At 42.0% G+C, this 15,177-nt stretch overlaps 1 protein-coding gene across 19 annotated transcripts in view; it reads left to right on the top strand.

Moving 5' to 3' along the window:
* Positions 1-15,177, top strand: part of NHSL1 (NHS like 1) — a 244,036-nt gene that overhangs the window by 173,917 nt on the left and 54,942 nt on the right. For 15 of the 19 annotated variants that reach the window (XM_065590262.1, XM_065590261.1, XM_005280349.4 and 12 more), the window contains exon 2: positions 5,756-5,908. In XM_065590262.1, coding sequence (XP_065446334.1) covers positions 5,756-5,908 — 153 coding nt within the window. Of the gene's footprint in view, positions 1-2,812; positions 3,417-5,755; positions 5,909-15,177 lie in introns of those variants that run through there. The other 4 variants (XM_065590267.1, XM_065590266.1, XM_005280359.5 and 1 more) reach the window with 2 other exon arrangements.

The following is a 15,177-nucleotide window of genomic DNA, read 5'->3' as shown; positions in this document are numbered from 1 at the left end:
TGAATATGCAGAGAGACTTCTATATGGTGAAAAAACAGAGAAGCAGAAGTTTGCCAGCGATTCTGCACATTACTCTCAAGGTTTTGAATAGGCATTTGTGATACTAGATGATGTGCTTTTTTAATTACTTGTCTTTTCTTGGTGCTCTGAACCTTCCCCCCCCGCCCCCCAGGTAATAACCTGCATTGTTTCATTCTGTAGGACCAGAGGAGCAGCTTGGATTAATGATCTCATCAAATAAAATATCCCTTACCATTTCGTCATATTACTTTTTGGGGGGAGGGATAGCTCAGTGGTTTGAGCATTGGCCTGCTAAACCCAGGGTTGTGAGTTCAATCCTTGAGGGGGCCATTTAGGGATTTAGGGGCAAAAATCTGTCTGGTGATTGGTCCAGCTTTGAGCAGGGGCTTGGACTAGATGACCTCCTGAGGTACCTTCTAACCCTGATATTCTATGATTACTTCTGTTTTGGTCTCATTTTATCAAACATTTGGAACTTGCCAAACACCTACCTATATTTAGAGTAGCTACTTATGTAGCCTACGTGATCATAGTATCGGCGCACCTGATAACCTTTAAGGGATTTATCCTCGCAACTTCCCTGTGAGGTAGGGAAGTGCTGTTATCCCCATTTACAGATGGAAAATAAGATACAGAGACTAAGGGTAGGTCTACACTACCCGGTAGTTCGACAGCAAGCAAATCGAACTTCTGGGTTCGACTTATCACGTCTTGTCTGGACGAGATAAGTCGAACCCGGAAGTGCTCGCCGTCGACTGCAGTACTCCAGCTCGGCAAGAGGAGTACCGCGAAGTCGACGGGGGAGCCTGCCTGCCGCGTCTGGACCGAGGTAAGTTCGAACTAAGGTACTTCGAACTTCAGCTACGTTATTCATGTAGCTGAAGTTGCGTACCTTAGTTCGAATTGGGGGGTTAGTGTAGACCTGCCCTAAGTGACTAGCCCAAGGTCACACAAGAAGTCTATGGCAGGTTAGGGAATTGAACCCTGTCTCTCCCAAGTCCAGGCTCGCATCCTAACTATGGGTCAGCCCCTGTGTTGTCATTTTGAAGGTCAAGATTTTTGGAAAAGGTTCAGAATCTTGCTTCCAAGGATGACTAGAGACTGGAAATGTCCCAGAAAGTTTGCTCAGTCCCTTCATCCTTCCATGGTAGGTAAAATAAGTAACATGCAGTTTATCAGTACCTTGACAACCGAGGATGTGGAACTCGTAACGGTAGAGGTTCACCTGCTTCAAATGGGCTATATGCTGGTTGTCTGTCCGACTCTTGCCCCCAACCCTTAGGTAGCTGCATTTCTAGTGGTGGTTATTTGTGTAGGGCTAGAAGGTGGCTGGCACTGCACAGGTGAGCAAGGGTGGAGGGCACCTTTCATGTACACAAGGGGAAGCCTCAGTCCCTGTCCTTGCACGTCTGGGACGCAAGTAGGGTAACCAGATGTCCCAATTTTATAGGGACAGTCCCGATTTTTGGGTCTTTTTCTTATATAGGCTCCTATTACCTCCCACCCCTGTCCCGATTTTTCACACTTGCTGTCTGGTCACCCTAGACGCAAGGGGATATTGGGGAAGTCATAGTATCGCTGGAAGTGCTACATTCCCCAAAGAGAGGCTGAAAAAGTTCAAGGCCACATCCGACCCTTTTTTGCATCAGCTGTGTGCCAGCCTGGGGGAAAACCATGCTGCATCTTTTCAAGCACTGAAGCACTTGCCACTCTGGTGTGTTCTCTTCCAGGATGTGCTGACTGCCTCAGTGGTGAGCCAGACAGAGCGCCTCCTTCCGGACAGAGTGCCTCTGGGACCTGCCCCCAAGGGTGGCTGTGATTTTAAACACTTGTGGTTTGTAAAGCGCTATGGGCCCTTTCAGCTGAGAGGCAATGTATGAATTTAAAATATTATCGCTTCCATTCTGCACAGTTGTGATTCTGAGATAAACCAGCAGGGCTGGGAATTGGATGCTTCTCAAGAACACCTGCTTCTGCATGCTGCACTGTGAAGGCTAGAACTTGCGGCAGCTTTTGGGGCAGACTAAGACCCCTGCTGCTGCTATACCCCCCCCCCCCCAAAGAAAAACCCTTTCATTGTTAACCCAAGGCAGTTGCAGAGTCTTGCTTTGTAAAGGAGGACTTGCTTCTTGAATCTTAGCATTGTGTGAGGGGCATGCCCTGCTGAGCGGATTGATGGGGTACTTAGCATTTTCTCTTTAAAATAGTAATTCATGTCTAAATAGAAAAGTAGATGTGCTTATGTACAGGAATATTTAAAGTCATGAAGTTAAAGTGTATTTCAAGAAGGCTTTTCGGGTCAGGCTCTTGTACTGGTGTCATTTGTTGAATATTAGTTTCTTTATTAAACAGAAATCGTTTGATTAGCTTACTATTAATTTTGTTAATGGAGTTTCCAAGTTGATCCTAATCAGGACAGCTCAGCATGTGACTGAATGAAATTCAACATGTAAGATTGCTGGGCTGTTTCCATTATTGTAATTGTAAAGGGGGGGGAGGAAGTATTTTGAGAGCAAGGAAATGCAAAGAAAAATTCTGTGATGGGGACAATTAAAATGCAAGTCTTGGGACATTAAGAAAGGGGGGCGGGGAAGAGAAGAGAGGTGGGAAAGAAGGGCATCCTGATTTACACGAGAATGCAGCCCTCAGTTACAGCTCCATGGAGATTCAGTTGTAGAGCCTTGCTGCTCATAAATGTTGCCTATGGAATAGGAGGAAGGGATTGGGGGCGTGTTTGGGAAACAATAGTTGAAAGCCTCACTGTCCCAGCCAGTTCAAATTCCATACACTCACAAGTAGCCTGGGCTATACAAAGGAGGGACATGAAAGTATCCACTCTTCTCTCTGCTACACTGTAAAGGATTTTGGAAGATCCTGTTAGAGCAGTGAAAACGGAAATTATCTACAATTCTCACTGTTTGTGGTGGAGTGAAACCAGGAGAAGAAAACTGTTGATTTGCTGGGGAGTGAACTGGATGAATGAGCATTGAGTTAAAAAGCCTGATCTTGGTTCAATGCAAATATGAACGATTGGCTTTCTTTTTTCCTTCCTTCACAAGTTGTAACTAGCTGCTCTCAGCCCCCAGGATTATGTTTCAGAAGGAGGCGTTCAGGTTCAAGGATTGTTAATGGTTTCTAACTGCCAGGACAATAAGGCCAACCTCACCGTTGTGCAAAACGAGGCGGGGGATGGGGGTGGGAGAAGGAGTGTAGGAAGAGACAAAGTTAGTAGGGTTTGCAGAGCTTTGGCAAGTACAAATTGAAAACCAGCCACCTGCTTGTTGCTCCTGTTTTCTATGGGATCTAAACTCCAGGACCACAGATAGACACTTTGGAAATGGTGGTGTTCATCAACACAAAGCTGAAATCTTTAATTAAACTTTTCAAGAAGAAGAGTAAGTAGTTGTGTGCATGCAAGTTTTCTTTCTGGAAAGTGTGGGAATTTTGGTAGGAAAGCTCAGTATATACCTTCTAGAAACCTTTATTGGAAAATCTGTACATTTCTCTTTCACTGCCTGTTTCAAAATGTGCAGAGGCAGCGTTCCTGAGCATCTGCTTCTTTGTAAGAGTGAGTGAGTGTTAACTTACTTTGATTTCCTTTGTCCCTCTAGATCAGGGGTTCTCAAACTGGGCGTTGGGACCCCTCAGGGGGTCACGAAGTTATTACATGGGGGGTCGCGAGCTGTCAGCCTCCACCCTAAACCCTGCTTTGCCTCCAGAATTTATAATGGTGTTAAATATATTACAAAGTGTTTTTTATTTATAAGGGGGGGTTGCACCCGGTGGCTTGCTATGTGAAAGGGGTCACCAGTACAAAAGTTTGAGAAGCACTGCTCTAAATGGCTTTGAAGAAGCAAAACTTTTTCATTTAATGTAAGCTGTTTGATTATGAGATTTGAAAGCCTCTTGGTGTAACTTGCTGCTCTGTGTATATATCATCATTGTATGCCAAGGTATTACTCTAACATCTTCTGGTAGCCCCAGCTGTACAGCTGCTGAACTTGTGCAGAAATTTGTGGTGCTGTTTCATTGTGTAATATCATTGTAGTCATAAACTTTTTAAAAAATCATTGAGATACTTGATTTACGTGCATATTTAGCTGGTGAGATTTAATCCATTGAGACAGATTTATTGAGTTTGATCTGTCCGTCTGAGTATGTGTAGCACGTCTTGGTGGTTTTAATTATGCTCTAGATAAGCAATAGACTGCTCTTAGTATGGCATTGAGTAGAGCGAGGCAGTAATATGGCTGGTGTGTGTCTTCTTTGCTTATTTTGTAAGGTGAATGCCAGGGGTAGGGGTTCTTTCCTGGTAAGTCAGTCAGACAATGTACCTTTTGTTTCCTATAATTCTAGGATGATTGATATTGTGATCAGATAATAAGTGACTTGTCTGTTTGTTATCATTTGGATTTGACCTCTGATTAGCAAGGACAGAGAATGCAGCCATACACCACCTCAGCATTGTCTGCCCTGCTGCATGAGGTGTTTTCTATCACATCCAGTACAATGAAAGTAGGTAGAAGAGGGGAGGGGCCGGGCCACATGGCCAAGCAAATGTATGAGCAAATGAACGTTCCAACAAAATATTTTGAAAGCATTTATTAAAAGATCTGCAGAAAACCACAACGAAATTCAGTTAAAAGCCTCCAAAAATGAGTCCTCTTTTACTGCATTTCTTGTAGCCTACTTTTGTATCGAGATTCTGAAATTAATTTGTGAGTTCCTTTATTTTGTTTTAACTAATCAATGCAATTATTTTACAATTGAAATTATTCTTCTAGGCAGTGTGCTGTGATGAAATCTGTCATTTTTCAGATGTAAGGAAGCTGTCACCTTCACCCTGTGCTTCATAGCCTGTACAGCTCCTCTGCCATTATACAAGACATTACATTTCTAATGCTTAATAATGATATAATGCTAGGTGGGCTGCGATATATACTGTAGTAGGAGCGGCATGATTTAAATGCTATTCCCAACTGCAACAAATGAGAGGTAATGAAAACTCAGAAACAGGGACAAGAGGATGGAGAACAGGTAGGTGACCAGCACAGCTTGGTCGAGTCAGCATAACAGGTGTTCGGGAGACAGGCACAGCTGTAGTTTTTTGCTTTGGAGATTTGGATGCACAGCATATGCTCTGAAAGGCAAATGCTGCTAGAGGGGTGATACCCCAGCTGCCCTTTTCCTGTCCCTACAGAGTGAGGGGTAAGACTGTTCAACCACAAACGTTTATGTTGATAGCAAACTTTAGATAACAAGTAATGTCTACCTCTCAGGGAAGATAAATTATAAGTAAATATTATGGTGGTGTACTTTTGTTAATTAAGTAGTTGATTTATTACTAGATAATGTTTTTAAAGAGTTTTGAACTTGAGAAGTGCTTTATTTTAATATATTTTTATGCAAATGTATTGGCAAGTTAGGTGTGGCCATTGGGATCCTGCCAAGTTGCTATTGTGGCCTAGCCAGTATGTGACCGATGTGTGATGCTGTGATGTGTAAAGGCAGTGAGCCAGACTCTTCTCTCACTCATAATGGTGTAAAGCCAATGTCATCTTATTAATGTCAATGGAGTTGCTTCTGATTTATACCAATGTGAAATCTGAAGAGCCCCAGTCTGTTTTTATATTAGTATCCTCAGTTCCCACTCCTCCCCACCATTTATTCATAGTCCTCATTCAGCTGCATTTAATTTGTGCATTACATTCTCTCTCTCTCTCTTTCTTTGCAGCTGTCTCCAACCTAGATGAAGAAAGTAGATGGACAGTCCATTATACTGCTCCCTGGCACCAGCAGGAAAATGTGTTCCTGCCCTCCACGAGGCCACCTTGTGTGGAGGATCTGCATCGCCAAGCCAAGCTGAACCTTAAGTCGGTACTAAGAGGTAAGATGCTGGAAGTAAAGCTGTTGTTAGGAACTTGGAGAGAAATTCAGTAACTTACATGGTTATGTTCTCTGTGCCACTAGAGAGCCTGGCTTTGTCACTGGGCTTTTGAGTCTTTAAAAGCATATTTGAGTTTCTTACACTCCAAAAGAAACAGCTTGTTCTGCAGTCTTAAACAGATGTCAGGTGTGTTGGATGACATTTGTCGGGGGGGGAGGGGGGAAGAGAGGAGTAATTCTTTCTGCCACAGAGAGATGAGTAAATCCCCAGCTTTGCTGCGCTGAACTCTCATATGGAGGGCAGAAAAACTGCCTTAGATGACATGGTGCCTTTATAAATTCACATCTGCCTTCAGAGTCTTCTTTTAAATAATAACTATATCTTAAAATTCTGAATCAGCCCATTTATTGTCTTAAGAAATAGCCAGGCAGAATTGGCATCTTTGTCATCAGTTCTGTTGAAAGTGGTCTATTATCACATGTGTGGGAGGGTGGCTGCTTTAAAATCAACTTCCAAGGATGCTTTCTGTAGTATAGCTCCTTGTTCACAAAAAGTTGCATTAAACTTTTAAGAACTAAATTCTGCCCTCACATACACATGCACAACTCTCAATGAAAGGCAATGGATGTGCAAGGTGCACACTGAAATCCACAGTGTGGCTCTAAGGTTTTAGATAAGAATTAGAAACTGTCCTGGAGTTTGATTGAGTTTCTGTGTTAGAAAGAAACTTATAAAAAGAGTTACCCATTTTTTTCTATAAAATTGTTTACAAAGTAAGTCTATACAGATGGCTTCTTGCTAGCCTGTCCATGTGTCTATGACCAGGGCCACCATTGCATTATCTTTGGTGTTAGTGGCACCAGGGCCGGCTCCAGGGTTTTGGCCGCCCCAAGCAGCCAAAAACAACAACAAAAAAAGCCGCGATCGCGATCTGCGGCGGCAATTCGGCGGGAGGTCCTTCACTCCGAGCCGGAGTGAGGGACCATCCGCCAAATTGCCGCCGAATACCTGGACCTGCCGCCCCTCTCCCAAGCGGCCGCCCCAAGCACCTGCTTGAGAAGCTGGTGCCTGGAGCCGGCCCTGAGTGGCACTATGTTCTGTTAGTGCAGCCATTTGAACAAGAGCAGTCAATGGAGAAAAGTTTGGAACGTCATCCACCTGTGGGTGGAAGTAGAGTTTTGAGACAGTCTCGTGTATAGGAATTTAAAAAAAAATGTTTACCCTTGTGTGTATTATTCAATGAAGATGGTGTCCCTGCACCCAGGTCCCATACCAGCAAAGTACCAAATCCTTCAACTTCCATTGATTTCAATGGGACCTGAAGGCACTAAGCACCTCACTGGATTGGGCCTGAGTAAAAGCGCCTTGTGATTTGGTTCGCAGAAAATATTTGTCTGCGTTAGTGGCTTGTCTTTTGAATGGAGAAACATTTTGTTTGTTTGAATGGAGAAACAATATTTTTGTTTGTTTTGTTTCAGTTCTCTTATCACTTCAGTGAATTAGGTTTCACCATCTCTTATTTGTGCCTTTGACTGTAATTTAATAGGGTACTCTTCACAGCCAACATTATTAGATCACGCACGACTCAGCAAATACCCTGCATGCACTTAAATTTATTACTGGGTTAATATATTTGTGCAGAACTTTAGCCTTGAACTATCTCTTATAGAGGTAGGCTTACAGTGCACATACAAGACATGCTTGTCAGCTATTTACAATAGAAAGGTATTTTCCCACTGTAGCTTAAAGAAAATGCAGTTGGTACTTAAATTTTGTACTGTCAAGTCTTAACTACTTGTTCTTCCATTTTCTTATCATCTGTCCTGGAAACTTAATGAAAGAAAAATATATGGGCTGAATTCATGCCCCATTCATGCTGTGGCTTTCCTTCAATAGTTATATCAGGGATGAATTTCCAGTTCTATCTTTAATAGATTTATATATAAAAAACCATATTACAGTGTGAAGTAGGTGCTTTTATGCTCCTCAGCCCAATATATAAGCTTCAAGGTATCAAAGTCAGTGGGAACTACTGCTAGCTTTTTCTGTAACTCTTTTTCTTTAAAATAATGCTTCAATGCTAGCTGCTAATTACTTATTATAAGCAACCCCACAAAAACAAATCAGTGTATGCACACAATTGAGGAAACTTTGATAAGGAAACAGGTTTCGGTTTCATGTTTCCAAGGGCTGGTAGTGAACATCAGAAGAAAAAAATTACTTCACATTTACTAACAAACAAACAAACCTACTTTGATGCTGTTTTTTAAATTATCTCATCAGTGAGATTTTTGGTCCAGCTTTAACATGGTTTTCTCATCTTTTGATGATTGAATATTCTGACTTGCATGACTGAAAGTGAAGGTTCCCATAGCAATATTAAAACTGTCCCATCACGTGTGAGTAGGGTGACCAGCTAGCAACTGTGAAAAAATGGGACAGGGGGTGGGAGGGTAATAGGCACCTATATAAGAAAAAGTCCCAACAAACTGGACTGTCCCTATAAAAAACGGGACATCTAGTCACCCTACGTGTGGGCAATGTTATAGGGTCACAGCAGATCTCTGCAATAATACAAAATATTACATATGTCCCAGGCTTAAAAAATGTGTGTCACCCCGACTAGCTAGAGGCTGATATGAAAGATATGGGGCTGGGAAGTGTTGAGCGATCCATGGGTGATGCCCTAGTTAACCTCTCCCACCCTTTCCCTTTTTTCAATGTAATAAAGGCAAAGAGTTCTGGAATTCATACTCTGGTGCTGCCCATGTACCTGTCTGGGGCCTTCATTTGTCATATTAGACCTTCACAGGCTGATAAATTTAAGTCTGCACTTTCCTTTCTTCCTGGCTTCTGGCAAGGAGAAGGAGCTTCCTTTCTTCCCTGCTACTCCTCCCTCAGGCTAGGAGAGTGATTGCTGCTACTCTGCCCCTCCCCAGAGAGGGGGGGCACAAGCCCTTGTTACTATTCTGCCATCAAATTGAAGGGGGGGTGTTGAGATGGTTATCTTAGTTTACATCATCTCTGGATACTGTTAACACATCTGTGCCTTGGGCTCATAAAACACCAAACTGAAGAGCACCACATCAGGTATTTTCAAAGAGTTTAGGCAGGGGGGATATTCCTGGACCATGCTAAACGGTTTTTCACAGGGGTCTGCAACCTTCAGTACACGGCCCATCCCACAGCTCCCATTGGCTGGGAACGGTAAACCACGGCCACTGGGAGCTGTGGGGGGCTGTGCCTGCGGATGGTCAATGTCAGGGTGGCCAACCTGTGGCTCCGGAGCCACATGCAGCTCTTCAGAAGTTAATATGCGGCTCCTTGTATAGGCACCAACTCCGGGGCTGGAGCTACAGGTGCCAACTTTCCAATGTGCCGGGGGGTGCTCACTGCTCAACCCCTGGCTCTGCCACAGGCCCTGCCCCCACTCCACCCCTTCCCACTCCCTCCCCTGCCATGCCCTCGCTCCTCCCCCTGCCCCCCCCCCCCAAGCCTCCTGCACGCCACGAAACAGCTGATCAGGCGGTGCGGGGAGGGAGGGGGGAGGCGCTGATCGGCCGGGCTGCCAGTGGGCGAGAGGCACTGGGAGCGGGGGCGGGGAGGGAAGCTGACCTATTACTGCGGCTCTTTGGCAATGTACTTTGGTAAATTCTGGCTCCTTCTCAGGCTCAGGTTGGCCAACCCGGTCAATGTAAACAAAATGTCTGGTGGCTCGCCAGCAGATTACTCTGATGGGCTGCGTGCCGAAGGCTTGCCGACCCCTGGTCTTTCATAAAGCCCCTCTCCATTTTCTAGCTAAAGCAAAACTAAAAGTTACATTTCATGTTGCAGCTGTTGAATACTCTTATACTGATACCTCAGTTTGTTTTTCAGAATCAAAGTGCAAACATTTACAGTGCACTAAATATAAGTTTTCCATGTAGTTTTGTCTCCCTCTTTGGTCATAAAGAGTTTAGGTTAGATGGAAAAATAAATATATATGTCCACTCTTTCTTACCACTTTCTTCTGCAGGTGCCTGAACCCCTATAACACAGAATTTATCGTAAGTTAAAGGAGAGAATTTTTATGAGATTCCCTTGGTAAAGTATTGGCAGTGCATCACTACTCTTCCACCTGTCTCTTGGCTGCCAACATGGAAGGAGATCTCCACTATACCATCTTTTCCTCAGCCTATAATTTTAGTTTATCTTTCCCGGAGAGTAATTCCAAAGCTTCCCTCTGCTCTACTCATGGCATCCCAAGTAGCCGCAGAGTAAAACTGACATGAAATTGACACAGTGCTTGTCAATTTTACTGATGACTGCAGGGCTCTGTGTCAATACACACTGCAAATGAATTGGCCAAAGTCTTGTCAATGTTACTGTGCTGCGGCTTGGGAAAGCCTTGCAGAATTAGGAAGACACCTTTGCATTGAGTCACATTTGGGAGTTTGTCTTCATAACCTTAAGTCTAGAGATGAGCTTTATTCAACTTAAAGTTCTGCTGAAATTTTTGGCAGAGGACTCATTACTGGCTAGGGTTAGTTTTCTACTCACCACTTCTAGAAGGACAAGTGGATTTTTTCAAAGCCTACATATGTGCATTTATGATTGGAGAATAAACTGCAATTGTTTGCATTATGTTATGTTGTATTATTTGTTTAATAACTACCCAAGACTCTGTTATTATGTAGTAAAAGGCCCCAATGAAATGCAATTGCATAAGAGCAGAGTTAGGTTGCTATGGGAACCTGGATTCTGAATTTCTTGACTCTGTGATTAAACTTCATTTTTAACATATTAATATTCAAAATGTATAATATTTGTTAAATGTTAAAATAAGGTCTAAGGCAGTAGGACAATTGCTGCCAAAACTACAGGATGTGATGTCATTGGAAAGCAACTGATTGCTGTAGTCTGGTGCATGAAAGTGTTTGTTCCAGAGAGATCGCCCATCCAAATAGTGTTGGGTCCCAGCTTTGCTTAGCCTTAGCGTATGAGATTTGACAATACCACTGCCTACCCATGCCAGTCTGATTCCAGGCTAGTGACTTTTGTGTAGTTTTATTCACTGATGCCCCAATGAAAAATATTCAACTCAGGTTACAAATAACAAAGCAGAAGCAGAGTAGTTGGCACTAACGCAACCGAGTAACATATCAAATGTTTGACATTTTTCAAAATAATAAAAACACACAAAAATGTGATTGCTGTCAAGGTGTTCTCTGGTGTTACCTTTCTCAAGGTAAGCAGATCAAACCTCCTTAGTTTTTTAAATTATTTAAGGTCATACTTATTCACACTGGTATAATTTTAAAAGTTCGACAGGTTTTAGACATTATGGGGAAGACCAAAAGCCTGGCGAAGTGAATGGGAGTCTTTTAATCAATTTTAATGGGCTTTTGATCAGCACTATGTAAAACATACACACAATGATAATAGTTATACCAGTAGCTTTTTGTAATTGTGTAATCTGCTTGGTATGTAGTACATTTAAAGGTTAAGGAGGGATATTGTTTCATGGGAGGAATGGCATTCAGCAGCGATCTTTACATACATTTCTTGTTCATCTCTTCAGGAAACACATGCACGTGTTTTTATTTGTGTTTTTACCTTGTTTAATTTTATAAACGTAATAATCAGTTTGAAAAACAACATGCAGTTGTATATGCTGATGAGTGTTGTATTTAAAATTCTTGCACCCATAAACTACAGCTATGTCTTTCTTATATTAAGCAAGGAGAAGACCCAACTTTGCTTGCTTATAAAATTACTTTAAAATATGAATGTCTCCATCTGGCATCCAGATTTGTTCAAACGAGGTAAAGGTGCTAATCCTCATTTATGATTTCATGCAGTACATAAGTTCCATATGAAGCTTTTAAAACCAAGATGTTTATGTATGATCTGAATTGAAAAACAAAACCTGTGAAACTGACAATGTACATTTTTTGTATTTATTCACAAGGAAATGCTGAATGGATTTTGATGTATGTGGTTTTAAAAACTAAGAAGACTTCTAGTCTGAGAAATTTCAGCTCATAATCCATGTGTGCACTTTTCAGGAAAATTATAAATGGCCTAAAATGAGGCTTTGGAATGGAAGTGCAAGCTCAGTTGAATTTAATAATAAAATACCCCCCTCATTTCAATGTATTGCTTAACTGTTTTTTAAAAAAGTAGAGTATGGTACCCTGATTACATAATGTATGCCATTATTTGAGACAGTCTATTCCATCGGCCAAATAACCTGTCTCCTCTCTTTCTTGGACGTGAGTGTTTGGCACAACCAAGATCTTGGAATATCCAATAAATCAGATGGGAAAGGAGAGCGGGGGGGTGGGAGGTGGGAGCGGAACATGTTGAAGATTAAACATTGCCATCCAAAGTACCTGTTTCACTGTCCTTCATGTCCAAGCTGGTCTTACAGTCCATTCCCAGAGAGTTCATCTTAGCAAGGATCTCATTCATATTCTCACAGATTCCCTATGTTCCCCATCATAAAACATGCAGAATGGAACAAAACTGTACCAAAATTCTGTGGATCTTAGAGAACTCTACAGTTCATGTGAATATTTCCTCTGTGGGATAAGTGGAAGTGAATGGGCGAAGACAAGTAAAGGAGGGTGGTGGCTGTGCAGGAAATCAAGCTCCCAAATAGATCCTGACCAGCTGCACTATATACCCTGTTTCAAGGCCAAATGGCAGCTTGGCCTGTTTACTTCTATGTTGTCATTGGCTTACTGGGTCGCTTGCTGAGTTCTGTGACTCCACCAAGGGGGAGTCACAGCACATGGATGATTAATGTTGCTCTGAGCAGCATTAACTAATCCTTTTTTGGTTTTTATTCGGATTTTAATCTGTGCTGCAGAGGGAAAATGCCACTTATTGCTGTAGTTTCCAGAATCTTCCCATCTCCAGCTCCTTTGAGCTGTATGACCAAGAGGCTGTGCAAAATGGAGGGGTTTGCACCCTACATAATCACTGTCCCTCTCCACATGTCGCCAGAGTTTTCCCCACAGATTTGACTTGTTTCTATGTAACGTGGTAGTACCTAAAGCATGATGCACTGTGACCTTCAACCAGTATCAGAGATCTGCAGTAGCAGTAATAATTCTATTAATAGTAATAGTAACACAAGCAGTTGTCTTGTATAAAATGTAAATTGAAAATAATCCTCAACTAGCTAGCTGATCAGTAATTTAAAAAGTGACCAGCAACAAGGGCAACAGCATGAGACACGTTAGGATGCATGATCATGGTACAGCTAATTGAACTATGTTGAACTATCCAAAGCTAGTTAGAACAGATACACATTTCCGCACAAACTGAAGATCACCAAATCAGGGCTAAGGTGGGGAAATTGCCTTCTGGAATCAAGGATATGTCACTGAGAAACCCATACAAGTTTGGGTTTAAACCAGAGGGAGATATTGGGAAAGGGAGGGAGAGAAGAGAATTATATCAAGTGGCTAAGGCCCTGTTTGTAATGAGAAATTGTCCCAATCCCAGCCAGCCACCAGTGTAGCTGCACTGGTGGGAAAAAAACAGGTTAGCTCTACTGGTGCAAATCATGGCTTTCTTTGTCTACACATGGGGGTTGCAGTTGCTTCAGTGGTTGACCACTGATTTCTGGAACTGAGACAAATACTCAGTGTAGACAAGGCTTCAGCAGATCACAGCTGCCCCGATATCACTCAGAGATAGAGGCATCCAGTTTTTGAGTTAGCCGGGGGTTAAATCGGTGGTAACCAACACCTTAAAAGTCACACCAAAGTCGGCCTCATCCAGTGCAGATTGCTGCACAGGGGGTAATGTTTTATTACCACTATATTCTACATTAATTTCCAAATAGATTTAAGTTATTAACCCTAGTAAAAGACTGTACAGTAATCCTACACATAATAGACATATTAAGGACAGGAGGTCCAGTAGGCCAACTTCTATGCTATTTGTACACATCTGCAGAGGCTTCCTGCATAAATTACTGATTTTACATTGCAGTTGTATTGATTCAGGTTATTTGCACACACTGTAGGGCTCAATGCTCCAGGCAGCAGTCTCTATGGTGATTCATTAGTTGTCTTATCTTGTGGGGAATGGGGTTTGCTGGCTGTCGCTTCTGTTTTGTCCTGTTAGCCAAGTTCAAGAAATGTCTTTAGCAGCAGTGATTGAAATGTTTGATTTATATTCCAGAAGGCATCTGATTAACATTATACAATAAAACCAGATTTTAGCATCCCATCCTGAAAGAACCTCTGGACAGGTATGTGTTTACCCATTGTTTTCACCAGGCCTCTGCTTGATCACTGTACAGATGAGCAATGCTGGGGTCAGCCCCACTGGTGGATAATCCTGCTGAGAAGATTATTGTTTTAACAGTAATCTTGTGTTTCATTAAAGAGCTGCAAAGTAAAGGGGAACAACTTAATATTAACAACAGGTCTAGTCTAGGTTCACAGAGATGTCAAGATGTGAGCTCCCCACCAAAGCCTTATTGAAATAAAAGACCATTAAGGGCTAGGAGCAGACCATATGTCCTATCAAGGCCTTGTTCTTACAAAACCAGGAAACAAAAATCAACTTATTTCTCATTATTTTAGTTTCAATAGTCAAGTTAGTGCCGGTAGCTCTACCCATGTACTCTATCCTTTTTACTCCTTTTGAATTAATTCACAGTACATCTGTTGTTGACTCTGGCAGAGTTCCATATTCCAACTGCCCTTTCTGTAAGGAATTAAAAAGGGGAAAAAAACTATTCAAAGGAAATTAGACAAAACTCCACCAAGAATCTAGACTTTACATGTTGAGTATTGCTTTCATGCTGAGAAATGAGTGCTTACTGAGACATGCTCAGAATGCACATCTATAGATTTAGTTAAATCCCGCACCATTGAGTGTGAAAATATATACATTGATTATATTTAGACGGATTACATATACACAGGGTACATTATAAGCACTTTACAGTACAATGCTTGACACATAGCTAAGAAATACTGTCAAAATCCCTACTGAATAGATTTTTTTTAAATCCTCTAAAAGACATTTTGTACGTCTGATGTTTCACTCGAAGCCCATAGTAATATTCCTCTAGTATTCTTAAATCCTTTGAGCCTTACAATTTTTCAAATTTGTGTCTGTGTTTGGTGGCATTCATGTAAATCTTATTTTTTAAAACTTGTTTCTTGATAGTTTTGTTGACACTGAACTTTTATCAAGAATCCTGTATAGGAAGCCGGGGGTGCTAAATAGCTTAGGATTTGTCTTGAGTAGGATAAAAAGTG

The sequence above is a fragment of the Chrysemys picta genome, chromosome 3 (genome assembly GCF_011386835.1).
Source record: "Chrysemys picta bellii isolate R12L10 chromosome 3, ASM1138683v2, whole genome shotgun sequence".
NCBI lineage: Eukaryota > Metazoa > Chordata > Testudines > Emydidae > Chrysemys > Chrysemys picta.
Note: the sequence above shows the minus strand (reverse complement) of the source record. Positions and strands in the feature narration are given on the sequence as shown.